The sequence below is a fragment of the Actinia tenebrosa genome, unplaced genomic scaffold, assembly GCF_029948245.1.
Source record: "Actinia tenebrosa isolate PJP-AT-01 unplaced genomic scaffold, QUT_ActTen_1.0 PGA_scaffold0__85_contigs__length_37466705, whole genome shotgun sequence".
Lineage (NCBI taxonomy): Eukaryota > Metazoa > Cnidaria > Anthozoa > Actiniaria > Actiniidae > Actinia > Actinia tenebrosa.
In genome coordinates, this window is record NW_028292569.1 from 25,977,793 (window position 1) to 25,999,905 (window position 22,113).

At 38.1% G+C, this 22,113-nt stretch overlaps 2 protein-coding genes across 2 annotated transcripts; one reads left to right on the forward strand and one right to left on the reverse strand.

Annotated features, from left to right (window-relative positions):
• Nucleotides 1-84: 84 nt before the first annotated feature.
• Nucleotides 85-10,790, forward strand: LOC116307614 (uncharacterized). The gene is made up of 14 exons (XM_031717883.2): nucleotides 85-375; nucleotides 1,155-1,216; nucleotides 1,597-1,653; nucleotides 2,323-2,377; nucleotides 3,117-3,205; nucleotides 3,632-3,745; nucleotides 4,169-4,260; nucleotides 4,989-5,050; nucleotides 6,018-6,070; nucleotides 6,479-6,605; nucleotides 7,889-7,974; nucleotides 8,559-8,672; nucleotides 9,418-9,519; nucleotides 10,017-10,790. The coding sequence occupies exons 1-14, from the start codon at nucleotides 342-344 to the stop codon at nucleotides 10,077-10,079; spliced, it is 1,110 nt and encodes a 369-aa protein (XP_031573743.1). The 5' UTR covers nucleotides 85-341; the 3' UTR covers nucleotides 10,080-10,790.
• Nucleotides 10,791-10,885: 95 nt separating this feature from the next.
• LOC116307612 (uncharacterized) lies at nucleotides 10,886-21,716 on the reverse strand. The gene is made up of 15 exons (XM_031717880.2): nucleotides 21,537-21,716; nucleotides 19,606-19,650; nucleotides 19,075-19,146; nucleotides 18,692-18,873; nucleotides 18,046-18,304; nucleotides 16,446-17,294; nucleotides 15,296-16,372; nucleotides 14,974-15,210; nucleotides 14,642-14,884; nucleotides 13,917-14,566; nucleotides 13,778-13,832; nucleotides 12,973-13,040; nucleotides 12,822-12,876; nucleotides 12,248-12,442; nucleotides 10,886-12,071 (listed from the first exon to the last, which is right to left on the reverse strand). Exons 1-15 carry the CDS (start codon nucleotides 21,598-21,600, stop codon nucleotides 11,800-11,802), a joined length of 4,323 nt encoding a protein of 1,440 aa, XP_031573740.2. The 5' UTR covers nucleotides 21,601-21,716; the 3' UTR covers nucleotides 10,886-11,799.
• Nucleotides 21,717-22,113: the final 397 nt, after the last annotated feature.

Here is a 22,113-nt window from a genome sequence, read left to right on the forward strand (position 1 = left end):
TGCGTGACAGTGACCACCCTCGTTCTAGTCAAACAAATCTCCCCCAAGGGGCCTAGGGGTCAATAAATCTCTTGTTCATTGACAGCTGGCACATGTGCCTCATATAGGTCCGATACAGAAAGCAAATATAATACCACACAGATAGGTTACGAGACCTTTATACGTTAGTCTACAGTTATTTCCGACACTCCTACCCTGAAGTTCAACTTACCAAAAAAAGAGTTTCTTAATGTACTAAGACTTCAGAAGCGCATTCCTTTACTGTGGGTTGCTCAACCCATTCGGCTGTTCTTTTCAATTAACATTACTTGGTTTTCAATATCTTAATTCGCTCATCAAATATGGCTGAAAAACCACGAGTTATCATCCTAGGAGGTAAGACTTAAATTTATTTATATAGTTTACTAACCAAGTTCACGATAAAGACGTTCTCTTCTCATAGATATTCAATAATTTCTAGAGAATTTCAGAAGGGTTTTATTCATCGCTTCATCAGCGCCTTCAGCACTCGAGTATCGATGTATAATTTTCTCTTTCGTATTTGAAAACTGACTTATCTTGCAGCTGGTCTAGCAATATATTTCTTAGTTTGATAATTGACGTTTTAAAATTAAAATTAAAACTCTATAAAAAAAGATACGTAGACTTAATTAATTATTTAAGTGCCGTACAAGTGTGTTTCAAGAACTGTGTATACATTTGTTGTATATTGATTTATATTTCGTAAAATATATTTTTTTCGTTTTATTTCTATTCATAATTTTATGAAAATTCAAATTTTATCGCTATTTAATTTTTCTTAGCCTTACAGCTGATTTATTTAGATATTGATTTCATCTTGTCGACATGCTAATACAGGAAGGGGAGGGGGGTGGGGGCGTGGTGTAATTGAATAGAGGTCACGCAAAAGGTCACGTCATAACCATAACAATAAAAAATTACGCGTTACACCGTATAATTGAAGTCCAAATATTATTATAGATAACACAATGCAAAATTGATTTTGAAGATTTTATCAAAGATAAAAAATCCAATTTTGAAAATAATTACAGGTTATGAGGCAACTGCTACATCCCCTCCCCCTACCCCGATGGGTAACTTCCATTTCTTTAATATCTGAAGGATTGATTACTGTTCATTTTGTATAATATCAGGCCTTGGATTTGTTGGGCGTAATCTAGTGTGCTACTTGGTCGAAAACAATTTGTGTTCAAAGGCAAGTATTGATTTATACTCTAATTGGGATTCCTGGGTGAAATAATAATAATAATAATAATAATAATATTAATAATAATATTATTTTATTTGTTAGAGCAGGCTGATTATTTTGGCAGCTTTTGCTGATGTGGGCCTGCTTTCACTTATACGCACTACCACTACATTTACTATTTTTATGCACACAACCTGGAAAAATAATCTCTAAGTACAGGAGTCGAGAACCAACAAGCAACTCTACTCGCACACAACATCAAGCCCAGCAGGACTGAGACCAAGGTCACATTGGTGAGAGGCAAGTGCTCTCACCACTAAGCCACCCATGCTGCCAGACAATTTATAAAAAAATAGTATGTTTACGTCTTTATTTTATTTTCAAAGATAAGAGCTGTAGATAAAGTACCACCACAGACTGCATGGCTGAATGATAGACAAAAGGTATTGGAGCTCATTGCTGTTAGCTAGTGTAGCCAGCTGTGTCAGTGTTCTTACCAGGCCGCGCCATTGCGGGATTCGCGCATAAAAATCAGAAATGGCGCACAAATGTCAAATCTATGCACCCCCAAGGGCGCATGAATTATCCAAGGAGTACTTCCTGATAGTTTTAAAGATTTAGAGTACTTTTGAAATAATAAAAGTCACATTATATTGTCGATAAACAAGGTGAAAGTCCACATGAAACGCCACGAATCGAACATAGCCGTCATCGCCAAGACGTCTGGGATTAGTCTGTGTTCATTGCCTCTGTTTATTGATGGCCCAATTACGGCTGCCCAGCGAAATTTTATTGTGTTGTCATTACTAATAAAACTGTCTTACATTGTTGTAGATTTGCCACAGAAAACATTATTATTTGTTGTTTTAAGATTTTGGAAATGGCCCATCCAGTTTTCTAAATGGCCCCTAAATTTCGGATTGGTGGGCCCTTTGACCCCCTGAAAGAAATTCCTGGTAAGAAGACTGTGTGTGATTATTCTGATATACTTGAATCCTGTGGCTTTCCTAGTGCTGATAGCTGGAGATTTTGGGATTCCTTGTAGCATGTATGTCATGACTGTGGCCAAAAAACAATCTATCCTAAATCCTCCTCATTTATTTTTGTTTTAGGAAGCATTTGCCAACAGTTGTGTTGAGTTTAAAAGTGCCAATCTAAGGAATCCAGGTAATTAATTGGGTGTAACAGTTTCTAACTATACTGTCTTAGGTGACAAGTCATCACTCCTTTTCATATAAATGTGGTTATTTTTAAGCAAATTTAACTTGGAGTGGAATATGGCTAGCAGTACTGTGCATGCTCTCTAGCTAGCAGTCCCTCATGCAGCTGGTTGCCTTGCCATTGCTGTTGCATTCCCTACCCTTGTGTTTCTAGCTTTGGCCCCAGCCCCCCCGGTTTTACCTTGGGATTAGGTATGGTAAACAATTCACTTTTTCGGTGCTAGCCGTCATGTGGTATAAATTGTGTAGGATTGTGTTATGGTCATTAAGAAGTTCGGACATTGTTCTCAGATTTCCATACAAATGTACTGACTTTAAATGAACTATTTACTTGGTTTGTTTAGTTAGTTCTCTAAATGCAAGTAAAATATAATTTTTCTAGCTTGATTGAAGCTTTTCTTATTGCTGTTAAGAGAGCTAACTAAAGAAATCTATCTAAACTTTCTCTTTAAACTCATCGAATTTGTATGGGAATTCGAGAACGATGTCCGAACTTTTTGGTGACTGTAACACAATCCAACAAAGTGTTTACGATGTGACGGCTATTGCTGAAAAGGTGAATTTATTTCATTGCGCAACAGTGACAGGTGCCAAGGTTGACCCGTGCAAGGTTGCCATGACAAACCCCTAATTGAAATTATTTTTGAAATGACAATATATTTCTTTTCTGGTTACTGATTTTCCAGGAAGCGTAGAAAAAGCCTTCCTGGACGATGGTGATTTTGAGTTCTGTTTCAATTGTGCTGGTGAAACCAAATATGGACAGATAAAGGAGGTATCTTAACTTCAATCATTTCTTAAAATAAAGTGATTCTGAATTGACTCTCAAAATTTACCATTTTTCTGTACTTCTTACTCATAACAAATTATTACAAATCACGAGGCAATTCACAAGGAGCAAAATGGATGACATCATTTTCCTGATCTATAAAACTTGTCGTTATTAAATTTATTCAAAACTCTTGTGAAACAGTAGGTGGAATGAATGATGTCATCACCATGGTCTGTACTCTTATTAACAATGCCAGGAAGCCAATCAAACAGTGAGGATTGTAACTGCTTTCATTAAAACCGCATTTACACATTTAGCCTGTTTACATTTACTTCCCACCCATCCCCCTCCCCAAGGGAAAAGTGGAGAGGCAGCTCTGCACACCAGGATAAGATTATGATAACATTTTTTCTTTGTCGTATATTGTAGGTTTATGAAGATGGTATATATAAGTTGAGTATAAATTGTGCCAAGGAAGCAGCAAAGCGCAACATTAAAAGATACATAGAACTATCAACAGCACAAGTATATAACTGCGACAAGGTACAGATAACTCATTTGTTACCTAATATGAGTAAGCCATTCATCCATCTATCCTATCTATCCCATCCCATCCCAACCCATCCATCCATCCACCCCAACCCACCCATCCATCCATCCATGCATTCTATCCATTTATTCATTTATCCGTCCTTCCTTCCATCCATCCATCCATCCATCCACCCACCCACCCACCCATCTATCCATCCATCCATCCATCCATCCATCCATCCATCCATCCATCCATCCATCCATCCATCCATTCATCCATCCATCCCTTTCATCCTTCCATCCATCATCCATCCATCCATCCATCCATCCATCCATCCCTTTCATCCTTCCATCCCTTCCCTTTGATCCCATTCTGTCCCCCCATCCATCCATCCATCCATCATTCATTCATTCATTCATTTTTTCCCACCTTAGAAAGAAAAGGAAGAGGAAAGTAAATTAAGCCCCTGGACAGGACTTGGTCAATGTAAGCTGATGGTGGAAAAAGAATTGGCAAAAATAGAAGGGTAAGTTAGAATCTCCAAAATAATTTCACATTTCCAGTTTTTGCGTTGCTCTAGTTTTGAGTTCTCTGCTGCCCAGAGCTTTGATTTTGTGTAGAATATTTATGTATACCAGTCTAGGTCTGCAGAGATTCAAAGTATTTCTATTAAAGGGAGGCTAAGCCTGAGTAAATGAGTCTGTAATCAATGAACACAGTGGTGTTGTACAAATTGTTCAATAGACCGTTTTCTCAAGGTTGCGTGCGCATCCAACTTTACGGGCCACAAAATTGAAGCCAGTTTTATATTTAAAGAGGAGAATAATCGATTTTATGAATTCTTATCGAAAAAGTTCATAGAAATGTATGATAATTCCCATATTGATAAAGCTCTTGTTCTGGCATAGTGGTCCGTTGAGTTCCTTTAATTTGGATGCGCACGCAACCTTGAAAAAAACGGTTTATTGACGTTTGTGACTTTCGACCAATCAGCATGCAGTTTACATGAATATCCATTCCAAGGTTGAGTTAAAAATTCGGTCGAGTAGTATTTCCAAGAAAAAACAGCCCCGAAATGCACTGCAATCCCAAGTTGACCCAGTTTTCCCCTGATACTCAAAATGGCGAATAATGCCTTAAGAATCATGAGAATTCGAGTTTATCCCATTCAGCCAATCAGCTTTGCTCGAACGTTCTTAGTTAGCCAATCAGGTTTCATAATTTACTATTAACAAAGCTGTTATTTGTTTTCAGTTTGAAGTACGTTATCGTTCGTCCCGCTATAATCTATGGTATTGGTGCAAGACAAGGAATCAGTGAGTCTCACCACAGGGAGCCCAATTTAGATTAAAGTGAATGGTGAAAATAAAATAAAACTAAATATATTTTTTTAATTCGAGGTCAAGATAATGACCTTTTGTATATATAGCGACCTCAGATACCATAGGGGAATTATATAGGAAAACAAAGGCGCCCGCGAAAAAAAATGTTCTAGTGCATTTTTATCGATTTTTTTACTCTTTCGTATTACGGAGGTCATTATCTTGACCTCGAATTAAAGCACATATATTATTTAGTTTTTCCGATTGTATTTTCACCATTCACTTTAATCTAAATTGGGCTCCCTGTGAGTCTCCCTTAAAACTAAATGCAATGCGCATGTAGAAAAAACATGTTTTTATTTGTCTTCTCTTCCTGCTTCTCAACACTCCTCAAGTGTTCTCGACAATCCCCAAGTGATTTATAACTACACAAAGCACAACAAATTAAAATACAAATTAAAAAACGTTGAAAAATAATCATTCTTTTGAATACTTTTGATCAATCTCGTACCCAGAGCCTGCGTTTCTTCTGGCCTGCGGCGAAGAACGAGGGCTCTGGCATAATCCATATATTTTGGCGCATGCGCAATTTTCGGAAAGGGAGATATAAACGGTCAAAATAAGCAAAGTCAAAATCAAAGTAAAAATCATAGTACAAATTAAAAATCGGGGGGGGGAAAATATTTTTAATTTTTATTTTGTCTTTGAATGCGTGCGCTGTTATACCGAAGTCCAAGAAATCCTGGTCTCAAAAAATGGATTATGCCATGCAGAGCCCTCGTTCTCCAACGCAGGCCAGAAGAAACGCAGGCTCTGGGTACGAGATTGACTTTTGATGGAATAGAAAGTGCGCGCGCACATTATTTGTGTTATAAACCACGACACATAATACACAAGTGCGCCCCACCAGCCAACCAGAATATCCGAGATTTATGACGGTATTTTTTTGTGTTTATTTCAGCACCAAGGCTCATCATTGGTGCTGTCTATAAGCAGCTAAAAGAAAGTATGAAGGTATTATAAGTCATGTTAGTATGGCTATAATTATCAACCAATCGACAATGGTGCAGAACCGAGGGGGGTATGGGTGGAGGCAGAAGGAGTCAAAATTATCTTGGATTAACAGGAAAATACAAAAGAAGTCGATGGATTGTGTCATTTCTTTTATATTTTCTTGTTATGAGTTTCTCATTCGAGATTATTTTGAATAGTGTCTATGATAATCTCGTGATTGCAGGGGCGTAGCTAGCAGGCGGGGGGAGCATTCCCTAATATAAAAGTTTGACTGAAATTCATAAAATTTCCTTTTTTCCTATTTCTTGGGCTACTTGTGAATTTTGCGTGATTGTTTTTGCGCCAGAACGCGTGTGCTCGTACGCGTACGACACTGTGTGATTAGATTATTGACTATGTTTATTGTAGCTTTTGTGGACTAAAGACCTTAAGATGAATACGGTTCATGTTTATGATGTTTGCCAAGCCTTGTGGCATCTGACAGACCACGGAGATGATGGAGAGGTTTACAATCTATGTGACAAGGCTGATTCGTGTAAGTGAGGGAAAAATTATCTTGTGTTAATATTATCTCTGATTGTTATATTATTAGAAATATGTGTCAACACTATCAGCATCACTATGTATTATCGTGTTTCATCGCATCGTGTATCATCATCATGTATCATCATCATCATCATGATGTAACTTCATCATCATCATCATCATGTATCATCATCATGTTTCATACCTGTCATGTATCATCATGTAGCATCGTCATGATGTATCATCATCATTTATCAACATCATCATGTATCATCATGTATCATCGTCATGTATCATCATCATGTATCATCGTCATGTATCATCATCATGTATCATCATGTATCATCATCATGTATCATCATCATCATGTATCATCATCACGTATCATCATCATGTATCATCATCATGTATCATCATCATGTATCATCATCATGTATCATCATCATGTATCATCATGATTTATCCTCATCTTTTATCATCTTCGTGTATCATCATCATGTATCATCATCATGTATCATCATCATGTATCATCATCAACATCATCATCATCATCATGTATCTTCATCATCATCATCATGTATCATCATCATGTATCATCATGTATCATCATGTATCATCATGTATCATCATCATGTATCATCATGTATCATCATCATGTATCATCATCCTCATGTATCATCATCATGTATCATCATCATGTATCATCATCATCATGCATCATAATCCTCATGTATCATCATGTATCATCATCATGTATCATCATCATGTATCATCATCATGTATCATCATGTATCATCATCATGTATCATCATCCTCATGTATCATCATCATGTATCATCATCATGTATCATCATCATCATGCATCATAATCCTCATGTATCATCATGTATCATCATCATGTATCATCGTCATGTATCATCATCATGTATCATCATCATGTACCATCATGTATCATCATCATGTATCATCGTCGTCATGTATCGTCGTCATGTATCATCGTCATGTATCATCATAATCTTTACCATCATAACTATCATCAACATAAACCGTTGTTATCATGTATTATCATCACCATTACAATCATCATTTGTCATCGTCATCATTATCCATCATCGCCATAACCTTCTCCGCTCAGCTTATTCATCATCATCATCACCATCATTATCGTTAAGTATCATGAGCGATGTCAACATCATTTCTTATTTCTATAATCTTCATTGCCCACCAACAATTATCGTATGGTTAATGTATCATCATATCAGTAAGACAGTTTCTGGTGTTGTTTATTCACAGCTCAAGGTAGCATAACGTCTCTAGTTTGTGAGATATTTGGAATCGAACACAATTATTTTGGAACAGTTTTATCAAATCTTGCACGAGTAAGTATTGAGCCTTTTTTCGCGCGTCACCTCATATTCTAAGTTATACCATAACCACTATTATAGTACACTCAACAAAATTACTCGACTCTGATTGGTCGAGAGGAGTATAATTCTAGCGTTAATTGTACTCCGTAGGAGTACCGAATTAAGTCGCTATGGCCACACGGCCAAAACCATGTCAAAACAAGTATTTTCTATCATTTTGTACTTAAAAAACATATAAATAAAATTTTAAAGCCGTAAGAACTAATCTTTTTTATGCATTTCAGTTGCGCGATGTACTGAAAATCGGCCGCCAAATAAACAAAGATGAACGGCGTCGCTTCGCATTTTTTACTGAAATTTTGTTGAGTGAACTATAAACAAAAAATCGCACGATCTTCTCGTACGATTTGGAATTAATAGACACTCGTAATGTTTTGAAAGTTCTTTAATTGCACTCGCCTAAAGGCTCAAGAACTTTCAAAACATTACTCGTGTCTATTAATTTCCAAATTGTACTCTAGATCGTGCGATTTCCTATACTTATTATACATCAAATTGAGCTGATACGTCATCCAATAATTGTTTATTATCTACAGGTTAATATGGAAAGTACTGTAGAGGAATCTAATGAAAAACACTTGGCGCCTTGGTCCCAGGCTTGTGAAAAAGACGGCATACAAGCCACGCCCTTGAGTCCATATTTAGACCAGGTAAGGATTTAAATAAACTTCATAAATAAACTTTGATATTCGTAACACCTATATTTCATATGCATATCCACACATGTGCGCTTTCTACATCGAATTAGAATTTAGAAGTTGATTTTTGAGGAGGAAGGAAAACCGGAGAACCGGGAAAAAAACCCTCAAAGCACAGGAGAGAGACGACAAACAACTCTACTTACATAAAACGAGTCCGAGGATCGATTCTGGGTCGCATTGGTGAGAGGCGAGCGCTCTCACCACTACGCCACAAATGCTTCGAAACTTCCCATGCTTTACAACTATTTGTAATTCAAAGCCAGGAGCCAAGTGTGGCGCTGTAAATTTGTGAGCGCGCTGCCCGCAAACAAGAGACTTTTTGTTTGATTCCCATGGACCTCACACATGCGTGTTGACTACCATGTTGAAGCTTACAGCACGAACACGGTGGTGGCACGGCAAGGCATATGCCAGACCAATCATATGGCACGTGAATTTACTTTTCATCCAATCAAATACCCGTAACACGGCATGAACACGGCGCGGACACGGTCACGGCTCTGCCAGACCAACCACATTGGTCGAGAAAAAAATCACCCAATCAAAATTCTAGAAAACATCACGGTCACGGCACGGCACGCATACGGCTTCGACTATTTCACGGTCATACGAAAACTGCTCTAACTAATAGAGCGAAAGGGTGTAATGCGCACCGTCGTCATGGTTACCTTATTTTATCGTATTTCTATTCCAGGAACTACTTTACGACAAGCATCTTTTTATTGACGGCACAAAAATCGAAAAGACAGGATTTGCCTACAAGTACGCTGAACCGACAGTAGATGCATTAAGAGAGGTATGTCAATCTTTTTCTCTTGGGGTCCAAAGGTCATGGGGAGTAGAAGTCCATGTGCAATGCACTGTTTCCCATGGTGCATTGAAAGAGATACCTTTTGTCTATTTGTTAATATTATTAATAATTTGTTATTCGCGATTGACTTTTTACGTCACGTAGTACATTAGTATGCTTACTTATTTTGATTGGTGGGCTGGGTTGCTATGCAGACCGTATGCGCAAGAGAGAGCAAAGAGAGAGCAACACTGCGCATGACAGCAGTGGTGCTCAGAGTAAAATAATCAAATAGACTACTGACTTTGTCCTAAAATCTTATCTTCGTTATATGCATGAGCAATATCTAAGTTCATTCTAAGTTCTTTACTATACATTGGTTTATTCTGTAACGTTTGGAATCCAGTCCTGCGCGGCTTCAAAGGGTCGAGGGCCACTGGGTAAAACTCTTTTTTCTTATCTTTTCTTCTTCTTTTGGAACACGTTTTCATTTTCATTTTCAGATCGTACAGGATTATGTAAAACAAGGCCTCTTTCCACCCTCTCTCTTCAATTCAAGTTCTTGAATACTTATCAAGACACCCAAGCTTGACCGGGGATATATTATTTGAAAGAATTTGTTCTATAAATCCACGTCTAAATTCTCCTTCTGTAAATTCTCTGAATTTTATGATATTGCTAATTGAAACACTTCTGCGCATAAATTATTACAGATAAATTTTAAAATTGGATATTGCGCAACATACATCTCAAATAATCACGTGACTTACGCGTTGGCCAATGAAAATCAGCGAAAAGTTTTATCAGTTAAAGTATTTCCTATACGAATATTGTTAACATATTAGTTATACAGCATCAAGAATTCTAACTTCCGGTTGGTTTCTATCCCACAAGGCACTGCGTACCAACCGGAAGCTGTAATTTTGGATGCATTGTATTTAAGTTTTATGGACGTAAATATTAGATGTATCCAAAAAAGATGAGCGTTTCTCAGTTCGTCTTATCGTAAAGAAGTAGCCCCGGTCCTCTCAAAGACTGCGATTCCGTTAAGGGGACTGGGACGGTTGTTTCGAAGTTGGGTCTTCTCTTCTCTTGCCACAGGCTACCCAACGAAATAGATAAAAAGGTTTTAAAGAGGAGGGACCAGTTGACAAAAAATTCAAAAAAAAGTTTTAGTTTTTTACTATTAACATTTTAAAAAATTATTTAAACGATATAAGTCGAAATAATATATTAAAAAATTATTTCAAAAATTAAAAAAAAAATGTAAAAAATGAGTTTTGATTTTTGGTCACTGGACGACGAAATGGTCTAAAGCCCCTATCCCTCCCCTCCCTGGGGTAATAGGTTGCCAAATGAAAGCACACACAAATAGCATCGCATAGCATTTATTATTTTATTCCCGTTTTCTACAGAAATTGATACATATTATTCGTAGAGCCTTGCTTGGCTCCTGTCTCTATGGCAACTATCAAAAACGAGTTCCCGTATGTGAAATCACAGATGTGTCGAAAAGGTCAAATGAAATGACCAAACTGATCTACATAAAATGTAGATAAATTATTTGAAATTATTATTGATTAATCATTAGAAACAAAATTTAACAATTGAATTAACAATTACTGTACACAGCCAGGTTTTCTACGAATATTGACTGTCCTTAAATGTAAAGCAAAGAAATGAAGTTTAAACGTTGAGTGAATTCCGATGTTTGGGCTCCCTGTGGATCTAAAAAGGTCTATAGCAGGCCTCCTCGTTTAAAATAAACATAGGGTTCCCATGTATTTATATTGTGATAAATTATATAAGCAATGTTGAATAAGTGCAGGCAAAATAATTACAATTTCATAAGCTCCTTTGGCCATGCAGATCTTATAGTTCAGTCTTGGCAGCAACAAAAAGATAGCGAACAGTGAGAGAGTTGGGGACGAAAGACTTATGTTCAGACAGAAACCCATTTTCAACCATCTTGAATGGTAACCAGGCCTTTGCATGAGAACGAGGTCGAAATAGAGCTTCCAATGATAAGGACTTAAAAGGTTTGATAAAATTATAACCCACAATGCCCTATACCCATAAGCTCTATCAAAACTTCGTTTTCAGGCAATAATCATGTGATCACTCGATAAAGGCGCGCGTGATTAAAAGAAAAAATTTTGGTTTGGTTTGGATTCTTGAAAAATCTCCTGAATTTCAAAAATGATGTTCGTGGTCAAAGTCTTAGCTTACTGTGTCTTTACAAGGTGAATATTCTATGATTATTTTCTTGGATTTTGCTTTAACTGCTCACCGCATGACTTCATCGACAATTAAATCAGCTATCGCTCTTCGTAGTCGACGCTTAAGCTCGGTTTTCTCTGCCGCTCCTTTGATAATTTTTTGAAGAAGAGGAGATGATTTAATTTCTTTGAATTGCTTTTCAATGTCTCTTTTGGATAGAGGCAGACGGTCGACGATGTCGTCTAATCGTTTAATCGCCTCTTCTCGTATCGTTTCTTTTTCTCCCTGGTGTTCTTCTGCAAATTTCATCATGTCGAGACGAACTTGAGCGATTTTATCTAAAATTTCAAAGACATTGATTCTTTTTAGTTTCAAAAAGAAAAGTAAGGATTAATTGGAGCCAGGAGCCGCGAGGTACAACCAAACAACCAATGACATTGCGCGAGAAAAAATCAGGGCACGCATGTGCACCGAAGTTCTCATACCAAAGCTGCTCTATATCAACTGAACTTACTTCTGACGTAGGCAAGCTCAGCATCTTTTATAAACCTGGTCTCCTTCTTGAGTACTTCTGCTCGCTTGTCATCCGGGACCTTCAGATCATCCATCATGTCGAGAGCAAGCTTGGTTGCAATGGCTTTATGGTGCTCTGACGTCAAACCTCCTACTTCTGTTAGTGCATTAGCGTAACCTTCGAGTGCTTGGAGGTCTAACGAAGTTATATCATTAGTAGAGAAATACGTCTATAGCAACCTATCAACCTGTACTTATAAACTTGCCTATAAACCCTAATCAATAATTTCAGTAGAGTGCACGCACTAAAACCGTGAAGATTAAATAGTACTAATTTGTACTATTTCATACAGAATCCTTTGTTTTCTATTGTTTAATTATCACTATTTAGTGCTAAAAATTAGTATTTGTTTCACGGATTTAGTGTGAGCACTCTATTGATTCTACATAAAGCAAATACCTGAATTGCAAAATATTTTTATATGATTCGAGTGATGCATCTTGGAGGTATCAAGGTTAATACTTTCAATATGTTAAGGAGTGTGATATCATAGGAGAACTGCCAATCAAATTACCTTTGTTCACTGTGGCCTGGTCAGTGTTAGAAGACGTTGCTAGTTTATCAGCGAGCTGTAATCAAAAGAAATATCCGAAATTAATTTTTTAAGTAAATGAAAATGTACTCAACTTATCTCATAATTTTTTTAAATAGTTCAAGTCATTTACCTCTGCCTTTTCTGCTTGTTCGCTTTGAGTCAAAGTCACGGGGGCTGTTTCCACAGCAACATCATCATCTAAACAAACGAACGAAGAGAAATTATTTTAAAAATAAACTTAAAGGAAATTTTCAATTAATTTAAATGAAATTCTTTTAAAATTTTTTCTGGTGGAATAACAAGTTTATGAAAAGTATTAACCAGGTTGCTTTGCGCAACTATTAAAGCGAAATCTGACAGAAGAGCGTCATCTAGACAACAGCCAATCATAGAGCAGGAAAACCATTCTGGCGCTGGCGCGTTTGCACTTCATTCACGGCTTTGACTCGAGTTTTCGTCATTGAAAACATTTTCTCAGATACTTTCTTATATTTTATTGCGAAAAATTCCTCCAATTTTAGTGGTATACTCGAGCAAAACTAACAGTTAACTAAGGTTTAAGAATACTGAAGAAAAATGTCGAGCTTTGGTAGTGAAAGTGAAGAAGGAACATGAGTTTTTGATAGAAACTATGCTTGGGTATGTTGTGAAAAACTCAATCAACAGCGAAAGAATTTTATAACAGTCTTGGAAAACAAGCTGAAGATGAATGAAAAGATAGCTTCCTAGAATGTCAAAGAGTAAAACTCCTTTGACAAGGACGAACTCCATTCAAGATTAGCTGGCAAGCACTCAAGAAAAAAGAAAAAGACTTCTAGTCAAGGTTAGTGTTTTTTGTGTATGTGTGTGTGTGTGGTGTGAATGTGAATGTGAAATTGTCGTCTAAATCATTTTAGATTCGTTGATTTAAATTTGATTTTCATTGAATTACTTACCTTGGGTCCAAACTTTGTCCAACATACTATTCATTTTCAATTCACTTGGCTTTTCCTGCATAAAATAAACGCAAACAAAAGAAAAAAGTTATTATAAATTTTCCCAGAATATGATAATTACACAGGCTGATATTTTTACCGTCTTAGATCTTTTTTCTGCATCTTGCTGCTTTGGTTTTTCTTCGGTTGTTTCAGCATCTGATTCACCTAATGCGTTGAACAGATTCTTGATCGTAATTTTCCGTTGTGTACTCGGCGTTACGTCGGCATTTGCGTTCGGCATCTCGGCTGATCCACTCGATTCTCCACTAGCACTAGCCGTATCTTCACTAGTCTTAGGTAGACTATGGATAATATCCGACTTTTTTTCGACGTCTACGGCATGTGCAGCTTGTCCAATATCTCCGAGTGTATCGCTGATGAGCTGACCGCGCTCGTTACCAGTCTTAACCACCTTGGCATTCGCGCTGTCTTCGTTGTTATTATTACGTGTATCACTAATCAGTTCAGCTTGCTTGTTATCAGCCTTCTCCACCTTCGCTTTCATGCTGTCTTCGTTATTACCATTTGCCAGGGTATCGCTTATCAGTTGACCGTGCTCGTTACCAGTCTCCACCTTAGAGATACCTTCGTTATTTTCAACCGAGGTATGTTCAGCATCATCATCTTGATCTTCATCATCAAGACCAAGGGCAGAGTCTGTTAAGTCTTCGTTGAGCGCTTGTATGGCTGAGTTTTCTTCTTTGGGAATGTAATTTCTTCTCACAATGCGCGCTTGGTTGCTCGTATCTAGTACAGTAAATATAAAGAGTTAAATAACTATTTATGTTTTTTAATAACCGAAAGAGTTAAGAGTTTAACTACCTGTCTGTTCACTTGGAATTTCGCTTCTTTTTGTCTCAAATGATTCTCCGCTTTCTCCAGATTCTCCGCTTTCTCCAGATTCTCCGCTTTCTCCAGATTCTCCGCTTTCTCCAGATTCTCCGCTCTCCCCAGACTCTCCGCTTTCTCCAGATTCTCCGCTCTCCCCAGACTCTCCGCTTGCTCCAGATTTGTCACTTTTGCTAGACTTCACTGATTTTACTTTTTCTTCCTCTGCTTTGTTGTCTGTAATATATAAATGTTCATAACGAGTTACCTTTTTTGATAAATAGACCATAGGATGCTGTAGCATAAATTATGTATTTTACTCTTACCGGGTTTTTCCTCTGCTATTTTATTTCTCTTTGATACGTTACTTTCGCCTGACTCTCCGCTCTCCCCAGATTCTCCGCTCTCCTCAGATTCTCCGCTTACTCCAGATTCTCCACTCTCCCCAGATTCTCCGCTCTCCCCAGATTCTCCGCTTTCTCCAGATTCTCCGCTCTCTCCAGATTCTCCGCTTTCTCCAGATTCGCCGCTCTCCCCAGACTCTTCGCTATTCTGAGGTTTGTCTGTCCAAATAAAACAATATAGTTTCTAATTATTTTTCCATTCTTCGTTTGAAATTAAAGGAGTTTCTCTCCTTTTGTTCCTTACCGTTGTTATCTGAAGGGATTTCGTCTCGTTTAGATATGGACTCGTCTTCAGATTCATCACTCTCCCCAGACTCTCCGCTTTCTCCAGATTCGCCACTCTCCTCAGAATCTCCGCTTTCTCCAGATTCGCCGCTTTCTCCAGATTCGCCGCTTTCTCCAGATTCGCCGCTTTCTCCAGATTCTCCGCTTTCTCCAGATTCGCCGCTTTCTCCAGATTTTTCACTGGCATTGTTACTTTCGTCAGATAGTTTGGCATTTATTTTAAAATTTTTCAGTTTCTCTAACACGTTTATGGGCTCTACTGGAATGTTGCTTCGTTTGGTGATAGATCCATCAGCTGATTCTCCACTTTCGCCACTTTCCCCAGATTCTCCACTTTCCCCAGATTCGCCACTTTCTCCTGATTCGCCACTTTCGCCAGATTCGCCACTTTCTCCCGATTCGCCACTTTCTCCTGATTCGCCACTTTCTCCTGATTCGCCACTTTCGCCAGATTCTCTTGGAATCTCACTTCTTCTAGTAATGGTAGATTCACCACTTTCTCCGGATTCACCACTTTCGCCAGATTCGCCACTTTCGCCAGATTCGCTACTTTCGTCAGATTCGCCACTCTCGCCAGATTCGCCACTTTCGCCAGATTCGCCACTTTCGCCAGATTCTTCAAAATCTTCCTCACCTCTCGAGCTAGATTCCTTTGCAAGTGTTGGGTTTTTCTTTGATTGAGAATTGTTGTCATCTGGAATGCTGTTTCTCTTGGAGACAGAACCATCCGAGCTTTCTCCGCTTTCTCCAGATTCTCCACTCTCCCCAGACTCTCCGCTTTCTCCAAATTCACCGCTCTCCCCAGACTCTCCGCTTTCTCCAGATTCACCGCTCTCTCCAGACTCTCCGCTTTCTCCAGATTCACCGCTCTCCCCAGACTCTCCGCTTTCTCCAGATTCACTGCCCTCCCCAGACTCTCCGCTACCCGCATCATCGCCACTGTTCCCAGATTCTTTGGCAGAGTTGTCTTGTGATGCTTCCTTTGGCTTTTGATCTTTATTTTCTGACAATAAAGAGTCTTTGCTATTCGTAGTTTCTGCAATGAACACAATGAATTAACTTTATTTTTGAAAATCCACCATACTAAATATTAAATATAGCTTGTATACCTTTCTTTTCATCAGCAATTTCACTCCTCTTACTGACATCTCCTTCTTCACTTTCGCCAGATTCTCCACTTTCCCCAGATTCGCCAGATTCGCCAGATTCTCCACTTTCGCCAGACTCTCCAGATTCACCAGATTCTCCACTTTCACCCGATTTTCCACTTTCACCCGATTCTCCACTTTCACCCGATTCTCCACTTTCACCCGATTCTCCACTTTCTCCGGATTCTCCACTTTCACCCGTTTCTCCACTTTCTCCGGATTCTCTTGGAATCTCACTTCTTCTCGAAATGGTAGATTCACCACTTTCTTCCGGTTCGTCACTGTCGCCATATTCACCACTCGCGCCACTTTCTCCACTCTCTCCAGATTCTTCACTTTTCTCTGACTCGACACTTTCATCAGATTCCTTTGGAATCTCACTTCTTCTTGAATTGGTAGATTCACCAATTTCGCTAGTTTCTCCACTCTCTCCCGATTTGCTACCTTCTTCCCCTGATTTGCTACTTCCCAGGACCTCGCCTTCACCCGATTCATCCTGTTTAACTGGTTTTCCCTCCTCAGAAACCTGTTTAACCGGTTCATTTTTGTCTTCATCTTTAATCTCTTCTTGATGCTTTACCTGTTCAGCAGGCTTTTCTACTACCTTAACCTGTTCGACCAATTTTTGGTCGTCGTTCGCTGAGTCTTTACTTGGCGGGCCTTTTTTATTTTCCCCAATAATATTTGCTGTTTCGGACACTCCCTCGCCTGTTTCACCCGAGTCTGAGGTATCGCCAGCGTCACCCGATTCTGATGCTGATCCAGAGCCATCCATGTCGTCTTGTTCTGAACCGGTTGACCCAGAATCCTCTGCAAGTATAATCACATGATGCAGTTATTACCCAATCATTTTTTAGTCAACTGGTTAACTGTAAGCATGAAAACAGATCCAATTGGTTGAGCAGTATTTTCTTTAATTCGGACTACGACTTTAAAGACGAGATGACAAACGCGAATGCAATATAAGAAAAGACTTCCCTTACTTCCCTTTTTCCTTCCTTCTTTCCTTCCTTCCTTCCTTCCTTCCTTCCTTCCTTCCTTCCTTCCTTCCTTCCTTCCTTCCTTCCTTCCTTCCTTCCTTCCTACCTATCACACTTCTTCCTTCCTTCCTTCCTGTCTTCCTTCCTTCCTTCCTTCCTTCCCTTCCTTCCTTCCTTCCTTTCTTCCTTCCTACCTATCACACTTCCTTCCTTCCTGTCTTCCTTCCTTCCTTCCCTTCCTTCCTTCCTTTCTTCCTTCCTACCTATCACACTTCTTTCCTTCCTGTCTTCCTTCCTGTCTTCCTTCCTGTCTTCCTTCCTTCCTTCCTTCCTACCTATCACACTTCCTTCCTTCCTGTCTTCCTTCCTTTCTTCCTTCCTACCTATCACACTTCTTTCCTTCCTTCCTTTCTTCCTTCCTACCTATCACACTTCTTTCCTTCCTTCCTTCCTTTCTTCCTTCCTACCTATCACACTTCTTTCCTTCCTTCCTTCCTTCCTTCCTTCCTTTATTCCTTCCTTCCTTCCTTCCTTCCTTAACTGTTTCATTCATTCATTTGCTCACTTCTCCTTTTCCCTACCTTCTTCAAAAAGTTCTGTAGGGATAACATTTCTCCTGGTCACCGTTTCTTCTTCTGTTTTTCCCGAGTCTTTGCTTTCCTCAGGTTTTTGTACGCTCTCTTCCCTATCATCTGACTTGGATATTGGAGTTACTATGGTAGGAGCATCTGACGACGAGCCTGCTTCATTCGATCCTGAGCTGTCATCGTCTTCAGATTCGATTTTTTCACCCTCTTCTTTGGGTTGCTTCTCTACAGACTCGACATTGTTTTCAGAGGTCTAGGGAAGAGCGAAAAAAACTTAGAACAATGCTGTTTCTATCAACATTTTCCTGCACTATTTTCTATCATAATTTATTTATATTAATTTTATCAATGTATATTCTCATAATTTATTTAATTTTTGTTCCTCGTTTTGTACCTTCATTTTTTCTTTCAATTATTCCCATTTTCTTTCCCATTTTCTATCCCATTTCCTATCACATTTTCTTTCCCATTTCCTATCACATTTTCTCTCCTATTTTCTTTCTCATTTTCTTTCCCATTTTCTATCCCATTTTCTATCCCATTTTCTATCCCATTTTCTATCCCATTTTCTATCCCATTTTCTATCCCATTTTCTATCCCATTTTCTTTCCCATTTTCTTTCCTATTTTCTCTTTCCCACCTGGTCTTTATCGTTCACCGTAGCGTCTTCTTTTCCCGAAGCTTCAGATTTTTCAGATGTGTCTTTATCCTCTGTTTTTGCGTTTGATTCTTGTTTCTCATCGTCTTTTCTTTCCTCATTATCTGAAGATATTTTACTTTCTTCTTTCACAGATTCTGGAGACTTACTCTCTTCATCCTCATCTAGTAATCAATGTAAGTTTCATTAAAACACAATTACCCTATTTCACTATGACGTCACAGGTCGCAGCTTGATTATAAGAGGGTCTTAATAAAATAGGTATGTTACTAAATAAAGAAACAATGACTGGTAATAGCCAGTGACACGTTGGCCAATTGTTTCCCAACATTTCTAATCACGTGGTTACTAGTTACCATGGTTACCTGGTATATCAGATCGACGAGTCTTGTCTCCGTCGAGTATGGCATCAACGATAGCGGATATTATCGTCCTGACTGAAAGAAAAACAAAAACCTAACTGTCCAACGTTATCCAAAAACTAGGAAACAAAAAAAATTAGCCAAAAAGTATAGAGATTTCAAGTAAAGAGCGCCAAGAATTCCCAGGGACCGCGGAGCGTAATTTTTGACTGGGGGTTATTCGGGGGCAGGCCTTGGCAGAGTAAGGGCGCAATCATCGGAGAACATCTCTAATTTCTCCGGCTGTACATAAGCTGCGAGCTCCAATTGAAAAGGTTTATCGACTTTGGAGACTTTGGAGGCTGAGGTCGCATCGAAAAAGTTTTAAACTGAGACCCTTGGAAGTGCGATTTCTAGTGTTTTGAGGGGCATTTCGGCAACATATTTATTGCAATAGCTATTGATATTTTAAATAGCAAACAAGTAATTCAAAATATTGCGGCTAAATTATTTCCAGATTTATAATAAAAAGTCTATAAATTCTTGTGGAGTTACCTTCTCTGTCTGCTTCTAGTTCGACACTCCGTTTCGTTCTCTTTCCTGGGACAAGAGAAAGTTTGGTAAGTAATATTGTTATTATTAGTTATTATTATTTATAAATATTAATCATTACCATCATAATTAGGTTATCATTGTCAAGGCAACGAGTGGGGTTTATACATGCTGCTTGCATCACATTATGTCCTCAACAGGTAAATTTTTTGTTTTCTGAATTTCCAGTTTTTTAAGGGTATGAATTATCTTAATGTAAAGAAAAAACATACCCAACCTAGAATTTGATTTGGGCTTCTAAATTCTGAATTATGAGAGTTTTTTTAATTTTGGAAAATCCGGAACCGAGCATAGCTGGACTGGACTGGACTTCGGTAAAGTGGATTGTCCGGATCGAAAAGCGTTTTTTAACCTGCCTACTAAGAATTTAATCTTGAATATCATGTGAGGGGTGTCTATACGGGTGGTTAATAGCGATGGGCGTGGTATATCACGTGCACACCTGATTTTATAGTAGGCGTAGAAAACAATGCAAACATGTATGGGTCAGTGATTTATGGGTCTCTTCGATTTAACGCATTTCATACCAGTGATGTACCCGTATTATTTCAATTTTTTTCGCGTGAGTCAATACACTTGCTTTGGACCATTGAACATGTTACATTGCTGATATATAAATCCCTTTTTCGGTTAGTAAAGCTGTGTTCTTCGATCACAGATTCGTTTACTCAGGGTTAGCCTCGAATCAGTGTCAAAATATTCACAAATACCAACAGTTAAAGTAAATATTGCACTACTTCAACATTAGAAACACTTGTTTGAGAGAACTCTGGTCAAGAAGATTTACTTGTTTGCTGACTAACTCCGATCTCCGTACTAATCTTAATTGAATTCTGAACAAAATATAAGTAATATATATAAATATAATATAACATAATACAAGCGTACACCATCAATTTATCATTATATATCATTATTAATCATCATCAACATCATCATCAGCATCACTATCACCACCATTATCATTATCATTCTCATCACCATCAACATCGCCATGAATCAAGGTTATCATCATCAACATAACCATCTTTTAGTTGGTGATTATTCCAACCCCTTTACATCTGCAATCATGTCCACTTTTACTTCTTGAAATACTCTTGGTAGCTTGCTTAATGATGCCTTTCTAATCATACGCACAAGTCATCCTCCTCTTCCTTCTCCTCCTCGTGGTCAAATCTAACGACATCGACGCTTCTTCAACACGAATAACAGCGCAATTACTCTTTTCTTGTGCGTGCAGTAACCTCTTCAACTTGAAACGCCCAAAACGTGAATACGCCACAACTGCATGTTCTGATGAAGACGCAAGCATCAATACCACGGCGCACGACATGACAAGAAACATTTCCACGCTACCATATCTGTCCAATATTCTCGCCATTTCTCATCTTAATTTCACCCGACTTTACTTGTTTTTAAATATGTGTCATAACAACATTGAAAGTCAATTTCACAACTTATGTCTTGTGTTCAAGGTGTTAACATTGGTGTTAGTATTTTTTAAAACAAGATGTTATAGTAATGAGCTATTTGGTTTTGCAATTTATCCAAATGAAGAAACGCACAAGAATAAAAAATGTATCTTGATTTATACGCGAAAAATGTTTTTGAGGAGTTTTACGGGTTGAATACTTGATTAGCTTGATTTTCAACGATTCGTTTGACGTCTTGATAGGTTTTAAGCTATAAGAATCATAAAATAAAACCCAGAGAAACGAAAAAATAAAGATAGAAAAAAATACCTGGATGAAATATTAGATATGTTATGAGAACAAATGGCTATGAGTGAGACAAACGTAACTCAATCGTAACCACTTGTTTTGTGACTCTGTCTGGGGTATTAAATAACTGTAAACCGTTCTTGATTTACTTACTTGATATTGGCGATGCCTGTGATAGGCAGATCAGCCAGAGGAAGAAAAATACCCTTGCTTTCATATCTTACATGAGAACGTGGTTTTAATCCAGTTGTAGGGATAAAATTTACGCTAAAATTCTCATGACCAGTTTCGGCCACCTCAGAATCTTTGATTCAGCTGAGGTCCTGTTTTGTGTTTGCCACCTGTGGCCTTAGGGGTTGTCCAAAAACAAATGATTCGCATGAAAATGACTTCATTCGCTGTAGACCTCAATCAACCAATCAGACGGCGCATTGCACCCAATAACCAAATAAGGTGCAAGGGCGCACGCTTGATTGATGTGCAGTTGACTGGCTTTTTGAAAATGTTTTATTGTCACTATAGGCCAAAAACCGTTTGATTTGTGTGTGATTTTTATCAAAGAGGGTAGTCAAACGTAATCTCAAAACAAACCAAACAAATAAAATCCAAAAAATCGTCAAAATTTTTAAAATATGACATTTTCGATTTGAAAATCTCTTGAGCAAATAATCATCATTGATTTTTAAAAAATTGAATTTTGAAGTTGAAACGACAAAGGTCAACTGTTCAA